This window comes from Nerophis ophidion, linkage group LG02 (genome assembly GCF_033978795.1).
Source record: "Nerophis ophidion isolate RoL-2023_Sa linkage group LG02, RoL_Noph_v1.0, whole genome shotgun sequence".
Taxonomy (NCBI): Eukaryota; Metazoa; Chordata; class Actinopteri; order Syngnathiformes; family Syngnathidae; genus Nerophis; species Nerophis ophidion.
The window spans coordinates 57770732-57793500 of NC_084612.1; the positions used below are offsets into that span (position 1 = coordinate 57770732).

Genomic DNA, 22769 nt, shown 5'->3' on the forward strand with positions numbered 1-22769 from the left:
GGATCCTGAGGCATTCCCATGCCAGAAATAGTCTTCCCAACGTGTCTTGGGTCTTCCCCTTGGCCTACTGCCGGTCGGACGTGCCCCAAACACCTCCCTTGGGATGCGTTCGGGTGGCATTCTGGGGACAGCGTAGCCGGGTGGGTGAGTGGCCGTGCCAGTAACCTCAGGGTTCATGGTTCAATCCCCACCTTCGACCATCCTAGTCACGTCCGTTGTGTCCTTGAACAAGATACTTCACCCTTGCTCCGGATGGGTCCTGGTTAGTGGCTTTCATGGTAGCTCCCGCCATCAGTGTGTGAATGGGTGAATGTGGAGAATGTGTCAAAGCGCTTTGAGTTCCTTAAAAAGGTAGGAAAGCGCTATACAAGTACAACCCATTTACCATTTACATCCTGACCAGATGCCCGAACCACCTCATCTGGCTCCTCCCGGATAACAGAGCTTCTCACTCTATCTCTAAGGAGTTCGGCCGCTTGTACCCGTGATCTTGACCTTTCGGTCATAACCCAAAACTCATGACCATAGGTGAGGAGGGGAACGTAGACCGACCGGTAAATTGAGAGCTTTGTCTTTCGGCTCAGCTCCTTCTTCACCACAACGGATCGAAACAGCGTCCGCATTACTGAATACGCCGCACCGATCCGTCTGTCGATCTCACGATCCACTCTTCCTCCACTCCGAGGTACTTGAACGCCTCCTTTTGGGTCAAGATCTCCCCCCCAACTTGGAGATGGCACTGCACCCTTTTCCGGGCGAGAACCATGGACTCGGACTTGGAGTTGCTGATTCTCATCCCAGTCGCTTCACACTCGGCTGGGAACCGATCCAGTGAGAGCTGAAGACCTGGATGCTGTAGTACTATACGTACAATGTATCAAAATAAATAATGAAGTAAAATATTGAGAGGACTATAGTTTGTTTCAGTAAGTAGATAAAGTAAAACACATAATTTTTCATTCTCACATCTTGGTGGTATGCAGAGCAACTGCTTTAGTAATCGCTCATACATATCTGGTGGAAATAATCCCACCAGAGTAAGGTGTTTTTCAGCCCGGTGATTGTTTGTGGCATCTTGTTCGAATTATAAAGAGTTGCCTTTCCCGCACTCGAGGAATAATTTTGTTGTCTTTTTCAAACATACTTTGCAGCATGCGGTCTCTTGTTCCACGCCTGTTGCCGCAAAACCAAACTACTGACAACACTTTAGGAACAAACGTCTCGGTCTGATTGACTGATTGATTGAAACTTTTATTAGTAGATTGCACAGTTCAGTACATATTCCGTACAATTGACCACTAAATGGTAACACCCGAATAAGCTTTTTAACTTGTTTAAATCGGGGTCCACGTAATCTCATTAGCGTTAGCATTAGTCACGATTTGCTACATGTGCCACTAAAGCAGGGGTTCTCAAATGGGGGTACGCATACCCCTGGGGTTACTTGAAGGTATGCCAAAGGGCACGTGAGATTTTTAAAAAATATTCTACAAATAGAAACAATTCCAACATCCTTTATAAATATATTTATTGAATAACACTTCAACAAAATATGAATGTAAGTTCATAAACTGTGAAAAAAAATGCAACAATGCCATATTCAGTGTTAACAGCTAGACTTTTTATGGATATGTTCCATAAATATTGATGTTAAAGGCCTACTAAAACCCACTATTACCCACCACGCAGTCTGATAGTTTATATATCAATGATGAAATATTAACATTGCAACACTTGCCAATACGGCCTTTTTAGTTAACTAAAATGCAATTTTAAATTTCCCGGGAGTTTCTTCTTGAAAACGTCGCGTAATGATGACGTGTACGCGCGACGTCACGGACTGTTAGGAAATATGAGCGCTGCACACACACACAGCTAAAAGTCGTCTGCTTTAACAGCGTAATCACACAGTATTTTGGAGATATGTGTTGCTGAATCTTTTTCAATTTGTTCAATTAATATTGGAGAAGTCGAAGTAGAAAGATGGAGTTGGGAAGCTTTAGCCTTTAGCCACACAAACACACTGTGATTCCTTGTTTAAAATTCCCGGAGGTGAAACTTTACTATGGATCAGAGCGGTCAAGCAAACATGGATCCCGACCGAACGTCAACCAGCAGGTTTCGGTGAGAAAATTGTGGTAAAAAGTCGCTTCTTACCGGAGATCAGCTGAGCTTGTGCCGCCCATAAAGCTGCCGTCGACTGCCCTGAGACACTGGCGTCAAGACACCCGTGGATACACCCTTCCGACTATAAGGTACTATTAAACTCACTAAAACATTAGCAACACAATAGAAAGATAAGGGATTTCCCATAATTATCCTAGTAAATGTGTCTAAAAACATCTGAAACCGTCCCAATGCAATTGTTTTTTTTTAACTTTTTTTTTTTTTTTTTTTTTTTCTAGTCCTCAAACACGAATCTTTCATCCTCGCTCAAATTAATGGGGAAATTGTCATTTTCTCGGTCCGAATAGCTCTTTTTGTTTGAGGCTCACATTAAAAACAATGTGAGGATGTGAAGAGCCCTCAACGGGTGACGTCATCGTCTGCGACTTCTGGTAAAGGCAGGGCTTTTCTGTTAGCGACCAAAAGTTGCAAACTTTATCGTGGATGTTCTCTACTAAATCCTTTCAGCAAAAATATGGCAATATCGCGAAATGATCAAGTATGACATATAGAACGGACCTGCTATCCCCGTTTAAATAAGAAAATTTCATTTCAGTAGGCTTTTAAAGATTTCTTTTTTTGTGAATAAATGTTTACAATTAAGTTTATGAATCCAGACTGATTTTTACTACAATCCCCAAAGAGGGCACTTTAAGTTGATGATTACTTTTATGTGTAGAAATCTTTATTTATAATTGAATCACTTGTTTATTTTGTAACTAGTTTTTAGTTATTTTTTTATCTTTTTTTTCCAAATAGTTCAAGAAAGACCACTAGAAATGAGCAATATTTTGCACTGTTATACCATTCATTAAATCAGAAACTGATGACACAGTGCTGTATTTTACTTTTTTGTCTCTTTTTTTCAACCAAAAAATGTTTAGCTCTGATTAGGGGGTACTTGAATTAAAAAAATGTTCACAGGGGGTACATCACTGAAAAAAGGTTGAGAACCACTGCGCTAAAGAAGTGAAGGGATGACGCAAGCTACGAAATTTCCTAGTGGGCAAAAAGTAGGAGATATATTTTTTTTATTTATTTCTTAATCGTCTGCAATATATCGCCCAGGCCTTCATCTATAAAATATATTTGTCTGCCCACAATAATATTTTACTGATACTTTCTGTTGTACCTGCAGTTTCACCAAAACATTAGATATGGTAAATAGGTTATACTTGTATTGCGCTTTTCTACCTTCTAGGTACTCAAAGCGCTTTGACACTATTTCCACATTCACCCATTTACACACACACATTCACACTGATGGCTGGAGGTGCCATGCAAGGCCCTAACCACGGCCCATCAGGAGCAAGGGTGAAGTGTCTTGCTCAAGGACACAACAGACATGACAAGATTGGTAGATGGTGGGGATTGAACCAGGAACTCTCAAATTGCTGGCACGGCCACTCTCCCAACCGCGCCACGCCTTCCTGATAAGAAACTTGTCTTTGTACTGTGTGCTGGAGGTGAACTTACCTAACTTCAGGGTGTTGTGCTTTAGTTTTATCCTGCCTTCGCCTTTACTGCACCTGTGTAATCAGTGTTTCATCCTCGGCGAGGGGCGGACCTTGTGGTACACCTGCTCTCAATTAGCCCGGCAGTATTTAGGCTCATCACTGACAGCTTGGCCTCGCCGGTTATTGTATCCAGAACACCTGCTTCACCAGTCCTGATACGTTTTCGCTACTTTGTCCTGAATTCCCTAACCTCTTGTTTATTTCCCACTCCCCCTGAGGTAAAAAGATTTCTTGTGTTGGACTCTTGCCCTGCTCAGTGTGCCCTGGCCCTATCTCCTGCCGACCTCCGAGGAACCTATTTTGTCCAGATTACATGGTGTGCGTTTCTGCCACATCACCCTTAGTTATCCCTTTTTGTCTAATTACATTTTTTTATTTTTTTTAATCCCACCTTGTTTCCCGTCTCTGCATCCTGGGGTCACCCCCACTCGACCAATACCTTAACACAGGGATAGGTACCAAATTCGGTATTTGTATACGTACCAACTTAATTACTGCATCACTACCGGGTACCATTTTTAGCGTAAAATCAAACCGTGACATATTTTGGTACCTTTGTTTCACAGGACGTCGTGTCCGGTTGCAGACTCTGCATCGGCTCAAGGACTTTTGTGAGCAAACAGGCGTATTCAAAGTGGACTGTCTCTATGTAATGTTTAATTTTTCTATACCAACAAAGCAAGCATACCTGATAGACAATGCTCAAAAGTAAGACGCTATGGTAAGGCAAAGTAAGGTATTTTAAAATGCGCTAGCTCAATTTGAATATGCCATACACATGCGATGAATTAAGATAAGTGATCTTACGTGACAATTTGAACACCTCCAAATTTGGTAATGGAATATAGATCTTAGATGCACAGCGTTTATGGATTGACTACGCTGTGAATAAAAAAAGTGCAGTATTTACAATATATACATGTTGTAGGAGTCAACAAATGAAAAGACTTGCACATTCAATTTAATGGCAAAGACTACTTCCTGACTATGACAACAGTTAGGACAAACTAAAATGAATGCATACTTGCTGTGATATCTTAGTGTATGTATGTGTGTGGTGTATGAAAAAAGAGAAATTTAATTCAGTTATGTAAAGCACCACGTGTCACGTTTGATATGTGGTTCTAAATCCGTAGCGCTGCAAAACAAAAATGCCCTCTGTGTACGATGTTAGCGCTCCGTAGTCTGTACACCACCGCCATCTAACGTCTTGGAACGGTAGCTACATGCTAAGTCTACATTTGCAAATTACATTCAGAAGTGTAAGAAACAAAATGATAGTATAACTGTACAGCTGAATATTCAATAAAAAAATATAATTATTACACAATTACCATTTATTAATGTACAAACATAAAAGATACATACCAGGAATTGGTACCGCATCGGTTAAAATGTGAAAAGTACCCATCCCTACCTAGCTTGTCCTTTTTGTTTGTTTTTACGCAGTTTTTCCCGCGGGATGCACCAATAATGGATTGGAATTTATCCTGGGCCTTTCAAGATACCAAAAGGGGATTTAATATGAAAAAACAAAACAAAAAAAAACATATTTATTCATTCCACGGTCACAATGGTGGTGGTAAGCTACATTTGTAGCCTCAGCTGCCCCAAAGGGACACTATATTGCCAAAAGTATTTGGCCACCTGCCTTGACTCACATATGAACTTGAAGTGCCATCCCATTCCTAACCCATAGGGCTCAATGTGACGTCGGTCCACCTTTTGCAGCTAATACAGCTTCAACTCTTCTGGGAAGGCTGTCCACAAGGTTGCGAAGTGTGTTTCTAGGAATTTTCCACCATTCTTCCAAAAGCGCATTGGTGTGGTCACACACTGATGTTGGTCGAGAAGGCCTGGCTCTCAGTCTCCGTTCTAATTCATCCCCAAAATGTGTTATATTGGGTTCAGGTCAGGACTCTGTGCAGGCCAGTCAAGTTAATCCACATCATGTCTTTATGGACCTTGCTTTTTGCACTGGTGCACAGTCATGTTGGAAGAAGAAGGGGCCCGCTCCAAACTGTTCCAACAAGGTTGGGAGCATGGAATTGTCCAAAATGTTTTGGTATCCTGGAGCATTAAAAGTTGCTTTCACTGGAACTAAGGGGCCAAGCCCAACTCCTGAAAAACCAACCCCACACCATAATTCCTTCCATAATTTCACACTTGGGACAGACAATGCAGTCCGAACTGTACCGTTCTCCTGGCAACCTCCAAACCCAGGCTGGTCCATCAAATTTCCAGATGGAAAAGGCGTCTCCACTGCTGTAGAGTCCAGTGGCGACGTGCTTTACACCACTGCATTGGACTTGGTGATGTATGGCTTAGATTCAGCAGGTCGGCCATGGAAACGCATTCTATGAGGCTCTGTGCGTACCGTACGTGGGCTAATTAAAAGGTCATATGAAGTTTGGAGCTTTGTAGCAACTGACTGTGCAGAACGTCTTTCCACTACGCGCTTCAGCATCCGCTGACCCCTCTCTGTCAGTCTACATGGCCTACCACTCGGTGGCTGAGTTGCTGTTGTTCCCAAAGTCTTCCATTTTCTTATATTAAAACCGACAGTTGAATTTGGAATATTTAGCAGCGAGGACTGGATTTGTTGCACAGGTGGCATCCTATGACAGTTCCATGCTGGAAATCACTGAGAGCGCCCCATTCTTTCACAAATGTTTGTAGAAACCATCTCCATGCCTTAGTGTTTGATTTTTATTTACCTGAGGCCGGGCCAAGTGATTACAGTTGTGATCAAAATCATTCAACCCCCACACAATTTTGGTGTTTTAGCAAATTGGACATTTATTCCATATTTTGTTTATAGTCATATCAAATAAAGATGTGTCAAATAGACAAATGCAACTTAAATTGTAACACTGTATTTTACAAAATACCAAAAAATGACATTTTTCTTAATATCTCATTGACAAAATGATTCAACCCCCTAGTTACATGCATCTTTAGTACTTAGTAGAACACCCTTTGGCAGTAACTACATCCTTCAAACGTGATACATAACCGTACACAAGCTTCTTGCAACGATCTGCAGGTATTTTAGCCCATTCCTCTTGGGCAAAGGCCTCCAGTTCATTCATATTCTTGGGCCTGCGTGCTGCAACTGCCTTCTTCAAGTCCCACCACAGGTTTTCTATAGGATTTAGGTCTGGCGACTGTGAAGGCCACTCCAGAGTCTTCCAGCCCTTCTTCTGCAACCACTCTGATGTTGATTTGGAGGTATGCTTGGGATCGTTGTCCTGTTGGAAGGTCCAACGTCTCCCAAGCCTCAGCTTCGTCACTCACTTCATGACATTTGCAGCTAATATATCCTGGTAGGAAATCAAATTCATAATGCCTTGAACGCGCTGGAGATTTCCGGTACCTGAGGCAGAGAAACAGCCCCAGAGCATGATTGACCCCCCACCATGCTTAACAGTAGGCAAGGTGTTCTTCTCTTTGTAAGCTATATTTTTTCTCCTCCAGACATAACGTTGATTCATAGGCCCAAAGAGTTCCAGTTTTGTCTCATCACTCCATAGATCAGTTTCCCAAAACCTTTAGGGTTTGTCCAGATGATTTTTGGCATACTGGAGTCTATTTTTGTTATGCCTGGTAGTCAGAAGTGGGGTGCACCTGGGAGTTCTGGCATGGAGGCCTTCATCTCGTAGTGCGCGCCTTATTTTCTGGGACGAAACCTGCGTTCCCCCCTCTGCAATGTCCTGTTGTAGTTCCTCAGCTGTTACCCAGGGGTTTTTCACCACTGTACGTTTCAAATACCGGACATGCAGTTGCACACAGCATCCTCTTTCTACCACGCCCAGGTAGTGTTTCCACTGTGCCTTTAGCTTTAAACTTGCGAATTATGCTCCCAACTGTGTCTCTTGTAATGTGTAATGTCTTTGTATTTTCTTATATCCATATCCTTTTTCATGAAGAGAAATTACCTCCTCTCTGGACTTCACCATGTTGCAAATACACCATTGACCATCTACAAGAAGCTGAGCGTCACAGTCTTTTTCAATCAGTTTAATTGTTGCTCGTTATGGTTCTAATCACATCTACAGGTGTTTTCAACACCTGATTGAAAAGACCTTATTCAAATTATGTTCTTAAGAGTTATGATCTTCAAGGGGTTGAATAATTTCGTCAATGAGATATTAAGAGAAATGACACTGTTTGGCATGTTACAAAATATAATGTAATTCAAGTTACATTTGTCTATTTAATGCATCTTTATTTTATATGACTATAAACAAAATACGGAATAAATGTCCAACTTGCTAAAACACCAAAATTGTGTGGGGGTTGAATAAATTTGATCACAACTGTAGGAGACCTGATTCTCATCATTTGGACGAGTGGCTAAATACCTTTTTGGCATTATAGTGTATACTGATAGAAACGTGGCAACAGCCTCACCCACCACCCCCAAAAATGTATTACAAATGTGAGACACTTATGACGTGTCTTGGCCAAGGACAAAACAGCATCCACCAAGGGGTAGAGGAACCGGAGTTCGAACTGCCAACCCTTGCTGCATAAATTCCTGAGCTCCTACCTTCTAGCAGTTTATTATACCAAAATACATCAATGCAATTGGATTAAAAAAACACTTTCTCCTTTCAGAAGCTGCGCGGAGAATATATTCAATTCCCACTTTAACACAGTTGTGGAGCAACTTTGCAACTTTTGACCTTGTGTCCTGCCAGCTATGAAATACAATAAAATAAAGTGAATATGCGTTGACAAAAAGAGTGAGGAAAGCTATTTCCAGGCAATGCCGTAAATTGCTTTTGTTCATAATAATGTCTGGCCTTGCGCTTGAAATTGAATTGATGTCCCTTGGTGTTTGCTTGCTTAATACAGTGCACTGCTGAAACGTCTTTGCTGAGTGGGGCACAAAGGAGGCGAGGAGGGGGCCGGGGGATGGCTGAGGGGTGTGCTTTAGGGGTAAAGGCATTAAGTGTGCACTTAGCTCCAGCTACCGTTCACGGCGCGCTCATTAATCTTGGCAAACATCCACTTTACTGCGAAACATCATCCCTTTCTCTGGGTGTTTTTGACTTTGGCAACCGTTTGTGTCTTGCCCGGCAAAAACATATTCAACTGTATTTAGTTTGGACTTTTTATTTTATTCACACACGCAACCAAAGCTAAACTGGCCCGGCAGACAACTTCCCGGAGGCCACGTCTAAAACATAGCGTGACGGAATAGAACAGGAACGCCTGACAGAAATGAGAGCGCTCCGTATCGTTTGCCAATACTGAGTGAAGCGGAGGAGAACACCTGTGTAGCAGTTGATACTGTCGGTGCTGATAATGTGACTCACCGGTGAACATGGAGAAAGGTGAGCATTCCCAGCTAAGTGCCACTGGGGATGAGCCCTCGGGTGCCAGATCTTTCTCCATGGTGGTGTGGTTACAGTCAACTAGGTAGTAGACCTCCCGCAGGTCCTCTCCAGCCTGGGGCCTTTCTATCGAATCTTCTTTTGCGTCATCATTGGGTTCATTCCCAGCCTTGCTCTCTCTGTTGCTTTGTTGGGTCTGCTTCCCCCACCCCAGCATACCCCTCTCTTCCTTCACTGACGATTTATGTTGCTTCTTCTTGTTTTTGCTCTGTTCTTCCTCCTCTCCGTCCTCCCCTTCCATTTCTTCGTCGTCTCCTTGACCCGTATTATTGCCACCGTCGTCGCCCGGCGCCTCTCCCTTGTCTTTTGGCGCTCTGCTCGGCCAGACCGAGCTGGGGAAAGAGGAGATGACCCCGCCGCTGAAGCCGAGGCCGGCGAGCAGAGTACTGGTCACCACGGAGGCCACTGTTGCTTGACTACCGCTGGAGGATGGTCCAATGCCTGTCGCCATGGAGACAAAGGAAAATGGAATACCAGAGGAGGTCCAGGTGGATGAGCCAGAGGAGATAGGAGCCATGTCAGCTGAAGACGCTGGCGATACTGTAGGCTGAGAAAAAAAAACACAACATAAAAATTTGTGTTGTGAACTGATACTTTGTTTCATTGTGTAAGCTGCGGGGATTGTTCTCCCAGGATGCAAATGGAGGTAAAAACATGATTTTATCTTGGCTCAAAAAGTGAAAACAAAAATGCACACAAGGCATAGGCTCAACTTAGCGCAGGATACAAAAACTAACACTTAGGCAGAACTATGGGCATGAAACAAAAACCTCGCTAACTGTGGCATCAATAAACAAAACTTACTTGACATGGCATGAAGCGAACAATCGCATGAAAACAAGCATACACCTGTGGCATGAAACGAGCATGAAACAATCAATACAGAGCAGCGTGAAGTAAGCATAAAAGGAGCAATGTTGTCAGGCCGACTAACTGGTAAAACAGGCTTAAATAATAGTCTCTGATTAGGGCAGGTGCGTGATCCGAACACATGAGGCAGGTGAAACTAATGAGTCGTCATGGTAACTAAACAAGGGAGCATAAACAGGAACTAAAATAGTCCAAAACTAACAGAAAATAACAAACATCATGATTCAGAACACAGATCATGACACATCAGTTTTTATAATTTTGTGATTAAAGTAAGATAATGGGGAATATACCACAGGTCAAAACAGGGTGTCAATCGTACAGCCCGAGGGCCGGATCAGGGATGAGTTTGCTAAGTATAAAAATTAACCTGAAATTTTTTAATGAAACAAACAGTTGTTCTAAATGTGTCCACGGGATATTAACAGATAGGAAGCAGAATGTGAAGATGGGCGAAAATATGTCAGCTAGATATAGCTTGCGGTGTACCCCAGGGATCAATAATGAGACCAATATTGTTTAATATTTATGTAAATGACATTTGTAAAGTTACAAAGGCCTCAAAATGTTATTTGCAGACGACACCAGAGATTTCTGTTAAAGAGAAAACACACAGAAGAAAATACAACTAATAACAGAAAAAATGAACAAATTAAAAAGATGGTTTGACAAAAACAGATTATCCTTGAAGCTCAGTAAAACTGAAATAATGCTATTTGGTAACAGTATAAAAGAGCATCATACACAAATACAAATAGACGGAGTAGATATGGAAAGGGTAAAAGAAACACCATTTTTGGGTGTAATAATAGATGATAAAATCAACTGGAAATGTCATATAAAAAATATACAACATAAAGTGGCAAGAAAAATGTCAATAATGAACAAGGCAAAATATGTCTTGGGCCAAAAATCACTTCATATTCTTTACAGCTCACCAGAGTTACATATCTGAATTATGGTGCAGACGTGTGGGGAAATAATTACAAATGTACACTTCATTCATTAATTGTGTTACAAAAAATATCAATTAGACTGATACAGAATGTTGGAGATAGAGAACATACAAACCCTTTGTTTACTGACTCTAAAATATTGAAGTTCAATGATTTGGTAAAATTGCAAAAATCTAAAATTATGTACAAAGCAAACTATAACCTGCTATCCAGGAATGTACGACAGTTATTCTTAACAAAATAGGAGAAATATAAAAACTAACTTAAAACACGTTTATGCTTGTACAACACCAAAACCCTTCAGTATATCAGTATGTGGATTTAAATTATGTAATTAATTAAGTAAAGAAGTTAAACACTGTTCTGATATGATCCAGTTTAAGAGGTTGCTCAAAATAAATCGTGCTTACAAAAGTAAAAACCCTTTTTCCATAGGAGTTGGGAAATTGTGTTAGATGTAAATATTAACAGAATACAATGATTTGCAAATCCTTTTCAACCCATATTCAATTGAATGCACTACAAAGACAAGATATTTGATGTTCAAACACATAAACTTTATTTTTTTTTTGGCAAATAATAATTATCTTAGAATTTCATGGCTGCAACACGTGCCAAAGTAGTTGGGAAAGGGCATGTTCACCACTGTGTTACATGACATTTTCTTTCAACAACACTCAATAAACGTTTGGGAACTGAGGAGACACATTTTCAAAGTTTTTCAGGTGGAATTCTTTCCCATTCTTGCTTGATGTACAGCTTAAGTTGTTCAACAGTCCGGGGTCTCTGTTGTCGTGTTTTAGGCTTCAAATTTTTCAGTGGGAGAAAGGTCTGGACTACAGTCAGGCCAGTATGGTACCCGGACTCTTTTACTATGACGCCACACTGTTGTAACACGTAGTGTGGCATTGTTTTGCTGAAATAAGCAGGGGCGTCCTTGATAATGTTGCATGGCAATATATGTTGCTCCAAAACTTGTATGTACCTTTCAGCATTTATGGTGCCTTCGCAGATGTGTAAGTTACCCATGCCTTGGGAACTAATACACCCCCATACCATCACAGATGCTGCCTTTTGAACTTTGCGCCTATAACAATCCGGATGGTTCTTTTCCTCTGTTACCGAGGACACAAATGTCCATAGTTTCAAAAATTAATTTGAAATGTGGACTCGTCAGACCACAGAACACTTTTAAACTTTGCAGCAGTTCATCGTAGATCATCTCCGGCCCAGAGAAGCCGGCGGCGTTTTTGAATGTTGTTGATAAATGGCTTTTGCTTTGCATAGTAGAGCTTTAACTTGCACTTACAGATGTAGCGAAGAACTGGATTTAGTAACAGTGGTTTTCTGAAGTCTTCGTGAGTCCATGTGGTGATATCCTTTAGAGATTGATATCGGTTTTTGATACAGTGCCGTCTGAGGGATCAAAGGTCACGGTCATTCCAATGGTGGTTTCGGGCCATGCCGCTTACGTGGAGTAATTTCTCCAAATTCTGTGAACCTTTTGATGATATTATGGACCGTAGATGTTAAAATCCCTAAGTTTCTTGCAATTGCACTTTGAGAAATGTTGTTGTTAAATTGTTTAACTGTTTGCTCACGCAGTTGTGGATAAAGGATTGTACCTCGCCCAATCATGGCACCCACCTGTTCCCAATTAGCCTGCACACCTGTGTGATGTTCCAAATAAGTGTTTGATGAACATTCCTAAACTGTATCAGTATTTATTGCCACCTTTCCTTACTTCTTTGTTACGTGTTGCTGGCATCAAATTATAAAGTTAATGATTATTTGCAAATAATTTTTTTTTATCAGTTTGAACATCAAATATGTTGTCTTTGTAGCATATTCAACTGAATATGGGTTGAAAATGATTTGCAAATCATTGCATTCCGTTTATATTTACATCCAACACAATTTCCCAACTCATATGGAAACGGGGTTTGAACAAAGACGAATTATGAGAAAAACTTTCAACCTTATTGAAAATTGGATATTCTTCATCTCAGTATGTTTATCATGACTGACTTAATTATCTATTACAAGAACGGCTGTATTAATCATTCACGGATGTCATTGTGCGACAAAAAGAAGTCAGTAAATGAATGTATGTATTTGTAAGCGGGAAAGAGGTAGGATTAATTAAGCTTTGCTTCTTTCTACTCCTTTTTGGATATGATGTAAAGAGAAATGATATGCAGTTGTATTATGTATTATGCTGTAAGTGTGTTACCAGTTCAAGATAAACTAAAGAAAGAAAAGAAAGGTTTTATCCGGCCCGAGGTATGAGTTTTTTAAGTATAAAAATTAAACTGACATTTTTTAATGAAAGAAACTGCTGTTCCACATGTGTCCACTGGATGTCGCAATCGCAATTATTTGGATCTTTTTAGATGATGCTACATATGTACAAATTTCGAGGAAAATGATCAAACTATATAAATAACATACTGCAATTTCTTTTGATATCATTTTTTTATCTTCATAAATTGAAAACTAACACCAATTAGTTGACTGATCACATGATTCATTCAGAAAGTATAAATAATGACAAATAAAGATAGAATACTATCAACAACAACATGTAAGTGTAAAATAAAACCCAGCAACATTATGATTTGTACATTTTCAGAATTGTTCTATTTTTAAACAAAGAAAACAATCTGAATTTGACTTTATTTTTAAGTTATCGTGCTGTGATTTTACCAGTCCGGCCCACTTGGGAGTACATTTTTCTCCATGTGGCCCCCCATCTAAAATGAGTTTGACACCCCTGGTCTAAAGGATATCTGTGATGTGTTGGAAAATACAAGTTCATGTAAAATAAAAATTTTCATGGTGGTTGTATACAAAGAAAACAAACAACAAACAAAACTATGGTGCACACAGAAAGTATTCACAGCGCTTAAATTTTTCCGCCTTTTGTTTTGTTTGTCAAAATTAAAAAATAAATATATTTTTGTCCTCAAAAATACCCCACAATAACAATGTGAAAATGTTTTAAGTTAAGTTAAAGTACAAATGACTGTCAGTGAAATTTGTCCTCTGCATTTGACCCATCCCCTTGATCCCCTCTGTAAGGTGAGGGGAGCAGTGAGCAGCAGCGGTGGCCGCGCCCGGGAATGATTTTGGTGATTTAAACCCCAATTCCAACCCTTGATGCTGAGTGCCAAGCAGGGAGGTTATGGGTCCCATTTGTATAGTCTTTGGTAGGTCTCGGCCGGGATTTGAACGCACAACCAACCGATCTAAGGGCGGTCATTGAGCAGGAAAATAAAAGAAAATACAATAAAACTCATTTGCAAATCACGTGTACATAAGTATTTACAGCCTTTCATCCATGCAGACTGGACACTGGCCGAGAGTTGGTGGTGCGGCCGAGGGTGGAGTCGGCTCCGTTGGTTGCTTTATTGGGTCTGCTCCTGTCTCTGGCTGTGCTCCCCCCACCCCAGCAGACGATGGCGTGGAACACCGCAGAGGCCACCACAGTGTATGTTGATGTAGAAATTATGTTTTTGTTTGGTTGCTTGTGTTTGCATGTTGCGTATGTGTGTGCACCATTTTTTTGTATTGTTTTTATTTTTATTTTTTTACTTTTGTGACTGTGTGTAGAAGTGGCACTGCTGGAGTGGCATCTTGTTGCATCAGCTGTGCTCTTTTAATGACTTTAATGTCATTTGTGTTCTTTGATGTTTCCTTCTAACACACTTATTAATGTGTGCTATGGCTATGAAGTTTTTTTTTTTTTCTTGGCCTCCATACTTGCCAACCTTGAGACCTTCGTTTTCGGGAGGTGGGGGGTTGGGGGGCGTGGTCGGGGGTGGGGCGGATGCTTGGTTGGGGCGGGGCATGGTTAAGAGGGGCGGAGTATAATTCACCAACTCGAGTATTTCATATATATTTCATATATATATATATATATATATATATATATATATATATATATATATATATATATATATATATATATGTATGAAATACTTGACTTTCAGTGAAATCTAGCTATATATATATATGTATATATATATATATATATATATATATATATATATATATATATATTTATATATATATATATATATATAAAAGAAATAGTTGAATTTCAGACGGCACCTATCAAATACACAGTAATAAAAACACAGTTGTTCTACTGGGGCAGCATAGCTCGATTGGTAGAGTGGCTGTGCCAGCAACTTGAGGGTTGCAGGTTCGATTCCCGCTTCCGCCATCCCAGTCACTGCCATTGTGTCCTTGGGCAAGACACTTTACCCAACTGCTCCCACTGGCACCCACACTGGTTCAAATGTAACTTAGATATTGGGTTTTACTATGTAAAGCGCTGTGAGTCACTAGAGAAAAGCGCTATATGAATATAATTCACTTCACTTCACTAAATGTACTGTGCTTGCTGGTTACTAAAAACAACAACAACACTTACCTTTCACTATTTGAGTAACCTTTGTTCTGCCATTTCCGTACTGTCGAGAGTAACTTGCCGTCAGGTGCACAACACCACTTAAATCGTTGGCCAATGAAAAAGCAACCCCATAACGCTATAGCCAACATTCACCAGGAGATGGCAATAGACAACATAGAATCACTCTATTACAGACCGCGTCGCCATGGCTGTAACTTCCTTGTTCTTCTGCTTCGTCTCCTTGTGTGTGCAGTTTTTTATTAAAATCCGTAGATGTTCTAATGTGATTGGGTAGGCAAGCTGTTTATATAACAGGAAAGCGGACGTAAAAACAGGCTGTCCCCACTCATGTCAGCATGGAGCTGGAGGGGGCGTGGCCTCCATCTCCGGCTGAATTTCGGGGGATTTTCGGGAGAAAATTTCTTCCGGGAGAGGCGCTAAATTTCGGGGATCTCCCGGAAAATCCGGGAGGGTTGGCAAGTATGTTGGCCTCAGTCTGAAACCCCCCTCATCAAGGGCCCAGGTTTAAACTGATTTTTTTTTTCCTCACCCCGCCCTCTCCCCAGCGTATACCTGTTTTTTACCTCTTTTGTAAAGGGGTGCCGGAAGTTGGCAGACCCGTCAGTTCTGTCTCCCTGTAATATTTGATCCTGTTCTGTCTCCCTGTAATGTTTGATCCTGTTCTGTCTCCCTGTAATGTGTGTCTGCTCTTGAATAGGATTGTGCTGAAACTCTTAATTTCCCCTCGGGGATTAATAAAGTCCTGGGCATGACGTTAAAGTGCTTCCGGCAATGGAAGCTCCTTTATGTAGGTCTTGGGGCACGAGGAGGTTAACCCCTTTACTACTGTTACCCCAGGTGGCCCTTGGCAAAAGCCTAGTACCTAACTGCCCCCTAGCCAGGGATACGGTGAAGACCTCAACGGCGGAGCAGGCGGAAGACAGTAGATTTAAAAACTACCACAACGGCTGCGATGGCGGTGGAAGGCTGCAGCAGAAAAGGGTACCCAGTCATCTTGGACTCCATGCCACTGGAACCTAACCCGATTTCTGTCAAGGATTGTGTTAAACAAAGTCACGCACAGGCATCCTCCATAAAGGGATACACCCCTACAAGGAGGATCGTCATACTCGTTCCAGTGACCGCTGATGATGATGATAATAAAGTACTTCTGATTCTGATTCGCTGAACACTTTGTTGATGCACCTTTGGCAGCAGTTACAGCCTCAAGTCTTTTTTTAAAGCAATTCCACAAGCTTGCACACCTACAGTATCCCATCCCTATTTGCAGCAACTCTCGAGCTCTATCTGATCATTTTTTTTCCATTCAGGATGTCTCTGTACATTGCTGCATTCATCTTAGTCTAGTCCGGGAGGTTACCAAGGACACGATGGTCGCTCTGTCAGAGCTACAGCATTCCTCTGTAGAAAGAGGAGAACCTTCCACAAAGACAGCCGTCTCTGCAGCAATAACAAAAGAGTGGCTGGACGAAAGCCATTCTTGTGGAAAAATTTGGCAAAAACCACCTGAACGACTCTCAGAGCATAAAAAACACAATTTTCGGGTCTGATGAAACAAAACTTTGAACTTTTTAGCGTGAATGCCAAATACCATCTCAACAGTGAAGCATGGTGGTGGCTGCATCATGGTGTGGGGTTGGTTTTCAGCGACAGGAACTAGAAGACGAGTAAGGATAAAGGGAACGATGAATGAACAAATGAAAGGAGACATCCTGGATGAAAACCAACACTTCCCATCTAATCTGTTGGAGCTTGAGAGGTGCTTCAAAAAGGAATGGCCAAAACTGCCCACCGATAGGTGTGCCAGGCTTATGGTATTGTATTCAAACAGGTTTGAGGCTGTCACATTCACGTCCTGTAATGTTCCCTTAGTTTGTATTTCCCGTCAGCGCTGTTAGTTTAGTTCCACTTCCTGCATGTCTCCCGGAGCACTCGTTTCCCTCACCTGTCCCTGATTGGCAGCCTGGCACACATGGTTCCAGCTGCCAATTAGTTAAAGTTAAAGTTTAAGTTAAAGTACCAATGATTGTCACACACACCAAGTGTGGTGAAATTTGTCCTCTGCATTTGACCCATCCCTTTGTTCACCCCCTTGGAGGTGAGGGGAGCAGTGAGTAGGAGCGGTGCTACGCCCGGGAATCATTTTTGGTGATTTAACCTCCAATTCCAATCCTTGAGTGCCAAGCAAGGAGGTAATGGGTCCCATGTTTATAGTCTTTGGTATTACTCAAGGCACGACCTACCCATCTCAGGGCGGACACTCTAACCACTAGGCCACTGAGTAGGCTAAGTAGGTTACTATTTATGCCTGCCTCGCCCTCCAGTAAGGGCTCGATGATAGTTTCTTGTTTTCCCTGCATTTTCTTTTCGACAGTAAAGTCACATTTACCTCCATCTTGGGGTCCCAGACCAACAGAACCTGACACTGTAATTGCTGCCAAAGGTGCATTAAAAACGTATTGAGCAAAGGTTGTGGATACTTAATGTACATGTGATTTGTAGTTTTGTATTTTTAATACATTTGCAAAAATTTTAATAAACGACTTTTCACATTGTCATAATGGATTTTTGTGAGTAGAATTTAAAGACAAAAATGAATGTATTCATTTTGGAATAAGGCTATAACATAAAATGTGGAACAAGTTCAGCACTGAATACTCTCCAGATGTACTGTATAAGCGCAACACTTTTGTTTTTGCACCATTTTTATGAGATAAACTCAAAGATCGAACAAAAGTGGTCTGTTGTTTACAAAACTATTTCAAATGATAAGTAAATTATTGGTTATCTTTACTTGTAATCCATATACGGAATTTGATGAGTCATTGCCTGCTTTAATCCATATATTTGGTTAGTTTTCTCCTTGTGTAATCCATATATTTGGTTGCTTGTCTTCTTCTATAATCCATATGGAGTATTTGGCAAGTAAACCTTGTTTTTAGTTAGTCGTTTTTAAAATTCATTCATTTAGTAGGATGTCTCTTTCTTTAATCCATGTACAAACCCCAAAACCAGTGAAGTTGGCATGTTGTGTAAATCGTAAATAAAAACGGAATACGAGGATTTGAAAATCCATTTTCAATTTATATTCAATTGAATAGACTGCAAAGACATGATATTTGAGGTTCCCACAGGAAAACTTTGTTATTTTTGGCAAATATTAGCTGATTTGGAATTTGATGCCTGCAACATGTTTCAAAAAAGCTGGCACAAGCGGCGAAAAAGACTAAGAAAGTTGAGGAATGCTCATCAAACACTTATTTGGAACATCCCACAGGTGAATAGGATAATTGGGAACAGGTGGGTGCCATGATTGGGTATAAAATCAGCTTCCATGAAATGCTCAGTGATTCACAAACAAGGATGGGGGGAGGGTCGCCACTTTTTGAAAAAATGTGTAAGCAAATTGTCGAACAGTCTAAGTACATTTCTCAACAAACTGTTGCAAGGGATTTAGGAATTTCACCCGCTACGGTCCGTAGTATCATCAAAAGGTTCAGAAATTTGGATTAATCACTGCACATAAGCAGCCAGGCTGAAAAACAACATTGACCTTCGATCCCTCGGGCGGTACTGCATCAAAAAGCGACATCAGTGTGTAAAGGATATCACCACATGGGCTCAGGAACTCTTCAGAAAATCACTGTCAGTAACAACAGTTTGTCACTACATCTGTAACTGCAAGATAAAACTCTGCTATGCAAAGCGAAAGCCATTTATCAGCAACACCCAGAAACACCGCTGGGCCCTAGCTCAACTAGGATGGACTGATACAAGGTGGGAAATTGTTATGTGGTCCGGCAAGTCCACATTTCAAATTGTTTTTGGAAACTGTGGATGTCGTGTATTCCGGAACAAAGAGGAAAAGAACCATCTGGATTGTTGCAGGTGCAACGTTGAAAAGCCAGCATCTGTGATGGTATGGGGGTGTATTAGAGGATGTCGTAGTTGTTTGTGTTGTGGTTTGTGCAGCCCTTGGAGACACTAGTTATTTAGGGCTATATAAGTAAACATTGATTGATTGATTAAAGTTAAAGTTAAAGTACCAAAGGTATTAAGTTAAGTTAAAGTACAAATGATTGTCAGTGAAATTTGTCCTCTGCCTTTGACCCATCCCCTTGACCACCCCCTGGGAAGTGAGGGGAGCAGTGGGCAGCAGCGGTGCTGCGCCCGGGAATCATTTATGGTGATTTAATCCCCAATTCCAACCCTTGATGCGGAGTGCCAAGCAGGGAGGTAATGGGTCCCATTTTTTTATAGTCTTTGGTATGACTCGACCAGGTCCACATTTCAAATTTTAAGTTACCCATGCCTGTACTCCAGGCCTGTCTCCCATTGAAAATGTGTAGCGCAATATGAAGAAAAAATGTTTCCTCAGTTCCCAAACATTTACTGAGTGTTATTAAAAGGAAAGGACATGTAACACAGTGGTAAAAATGCACCTGTGTCAACTTTTTTGCAATGTGTTGCTGTCATTAAATTCTAAATTAATGGTTATTTGCAAAAAAAAATAATGAAGTTTCTCCGTTTGAACATTAAATATCTTGTCTTTGCAGTCTATTCAATCGAATATAAGTTGAAAAGGATTTGCAAATCATTGTATTCTGTTTTTACAAGGTTTCTCATAGTCAGCATTGTCACTGGCGTCCCACTGGATGTGAATTCTCCCTGCCCACTGGGTGTGAGTTTTCCTTGCCCTTTTGTGGGTTCTTCCGAGGATGTTGTAGTCGTAATGATTTGTGCTGTCCTTTGAGACATTTGTGATTTGGGGCTATATAAATAAACATTGATTGATTGATTGATTTACAAATTACACAATGTGCCAACTTCACTGGTTTTGGGTTTTGCATATAAGAAATGTTCAATCGGGGAAAAGGATCTTTTTACCAAACATTGATCTCTCAGGGATTAAAGCTAGCAAGCGACCTTTTCTTCTGCCGTTCCTTACCATTCCAGTTTTTACGATCCGTGTCCCTTCAAAGATCCTTGTGGTGTTTGCTGAAACACAAAATAGTAAACTGAGTTGCATGCTTTGTGAATACAATCATGACAATTAGAAAAGTTAAGTGAAAGTCTGTTAGAAATTAGTGTGTGTTCCTGGGATGGACTGGGAGAAATCATGTATATACTAGAACTGCCCTTCAAACCTCCTGGGTTGCCACTTTGGGATTAAATTTCAATTTGTTTAGTAAAAAGGCTTAACAAAAAATACACACTGCAAAAAGTCAGTGTTCAAAAGCAAAGAAACAGAATTCTAAAATTTGGGGTATTTTACTTGAAATAAGCACAATTATCTGCCAATAGAACAATAAAATGTGGTTTGTCAAGACTTTCCAAAACAAGTCAAATTAGCTAACTTTAATGAATCCCAAAATACCTTAAAATAAGTATATTCTCACTAATAACAAGTGCACTTTTCTTCATAGGAAAAACAAATGAGACCTTTTTTCTCAGTATGTTGAAAAATATTCTTACATTTGATAAATATCAGTGCCATTACCTTGACATTTCTCGAAACCAGATAACTTATACTAAAAACAAATTTATTGTTCTTAATGGAAAGGCAACTCTCGGGGTCTACGAGCCACTCAGGCAAATTATATTGTCTAAAAAGGCATTTTCCCATCGATAAAATGACATCATTGCGCAAAGTGCATGCTCTTTCAGTCAATTAGTGCACATATATATATATATATATATATATATATATATATATATATATATATATATATATATATATATATATATATATGTGTGTGTGTGTGTGTGTGTGTACAGCCCGGCCCCCAGCCAATGTGTTTGTTATTGTAATTTTGAAGAATTTATATGAATATGCATGAACTATTTCTGTTCAAAATTATTTGAAATGTCAAATGTCAAATATTTAAATATTCACCCTCACTTTACTGTACTGTGCCAAGTTTTGCAACGCTTGATATTCTAGTTTCAAGCATGTTTTACTCAATATAGATCATAAAATCTCAGCAACAAGCTGTAATATCTTACTGAGATCATTCAGGACCAAAACCCTTAAAACAAGTAAAACACTCTAACATAAAATTAGCTTAGTGAGAAGAATTATCTTATCAGACAGAAAACAAGCAAATATCACCCTTATTTGAGATATTTCATCTTACTTAGATTTCAGTTTTTGAAGTGCACTTAGTGACAAAGTGTGATTATTAGTTATTATTATGAATTAGGGCAGTCAGTGTTGAAGCGTTATTAATGAGTTAACGTTAATTTTCATTAATAGCACTATGTTTGACCGTTGGCCAGCAACATACTGGATACAGGTTGGACTCCCGACAATAACATGACCAGCCACCGAGTCATCACTGGAGTCAGCTGTGTTACAAGTCCCAGATAGCATTTTTTTTCTTTAATTGTTATTCACACTGCAGTAGGTTTGTTTTTTAATGTAAGTCTATGCCAGAAGGGGTAGGAATGTGTAAGAGAGTAATGTTTATTTGATTGTGTATATGTCTGTAAAAGTGTTTGAGTCCATTTTGTGTTGAGTAGTTTAAGTGTAAACAAACATTTGCATAAATCCAACAAAATATCCAGTATGAAAAACTTGAAAATTGTCTGTCCAAGGTACACTGAATAAAGATTTAAATGTTTGTAATCCGATGGTCGGATCATCACCATATTGTTGTTTTTGTTCCATTTTGGTATCACTCTGCTGTTTGACGTGCTTAGTTCCTGTTTTGTTCGTTTCTATGGTTACACATTGATTTCACCTGCTACTCACGGTCCCGCACACTTGCTACAGTTAATCACCTTCACTATATAAGCATTCCTCTTTTGTTTGTTCTGCCTGGGTTCGTAGTTTGTTCTCACACAACGGTACGTTCTGTTTTGCGCTTTTGCTTACATGCATCTTGTGATTATTATCGCGAGCTCTCCCGCTACGCATCTCGTTCTTAGCTCTCATGCTAAATGTTTTATTTTTCCCTTTTGCGTGCCTACGTGCCAGTTTAGTTTCCTAGTTTGTATATCCTAGCTCTCATGCTAGCGTCTTTTGTTTACCTTTGCTTAGCTCCAGTGTTTTAGTTCTCTAGCTCCCTTTGTTTGTTAAATAAATCTGTTAAACCTTACCTTTGTTGTGTTCATCGTTTCGACGCATCCACGAAGGGATCACCCCCGGCAGCACCATGCCACACAGGCGTAATATAAATAATGATTGTACATGGTAATTGGAATTTGTTATATATTGTACGTATTATATAATAATATAATATTATATAATATAATGATATAGTATATCCAGTGACGTGCTGTCAGGGGAGGCAAGTGAGGCAGTGCCTCACCTTGCCACCAGGAGGGGTAAAAGGCTGAACTATGAGATGTTCATAAAAACAGAGTAATTAAATACGTTTGAATATTTCTTTTTTGGTATATGCTTTCTATGTGGTTT

General features: G+C 40.3%; 1 protein-coding gene across 4 annotated transcripts in view; it reads right to left on the bottom strand.

Annotated features, from left to right (window-relative positions):
• The window catches only part of LOC133542939 (receptor-type tyrosine-protein phosphatase gamma-like), a 797325-nt gene that overhangs the window by 109782 nt on the left and 664774 nt on the right, over positions 1-22769 (bottom strand). For all 4 annotated transcript variants that reach the window (XM_061887219.1, XM_061887226.1, XM_061887237.1 and 1 more), the window contains 2 exons: positions 20298-20347; positions 9008-9632 (listed from right to left, as the gene is read on the bottom strand). In XM_061887219.1, coding sequence (XP_061743203.1) covers positions 9008-9632; positions 20298-20347 — 675 coding nt within the window. The remainder of the gene's footprint in view (positions 1-9007; positions 9633-20297; positions 20348-22769) is intronic.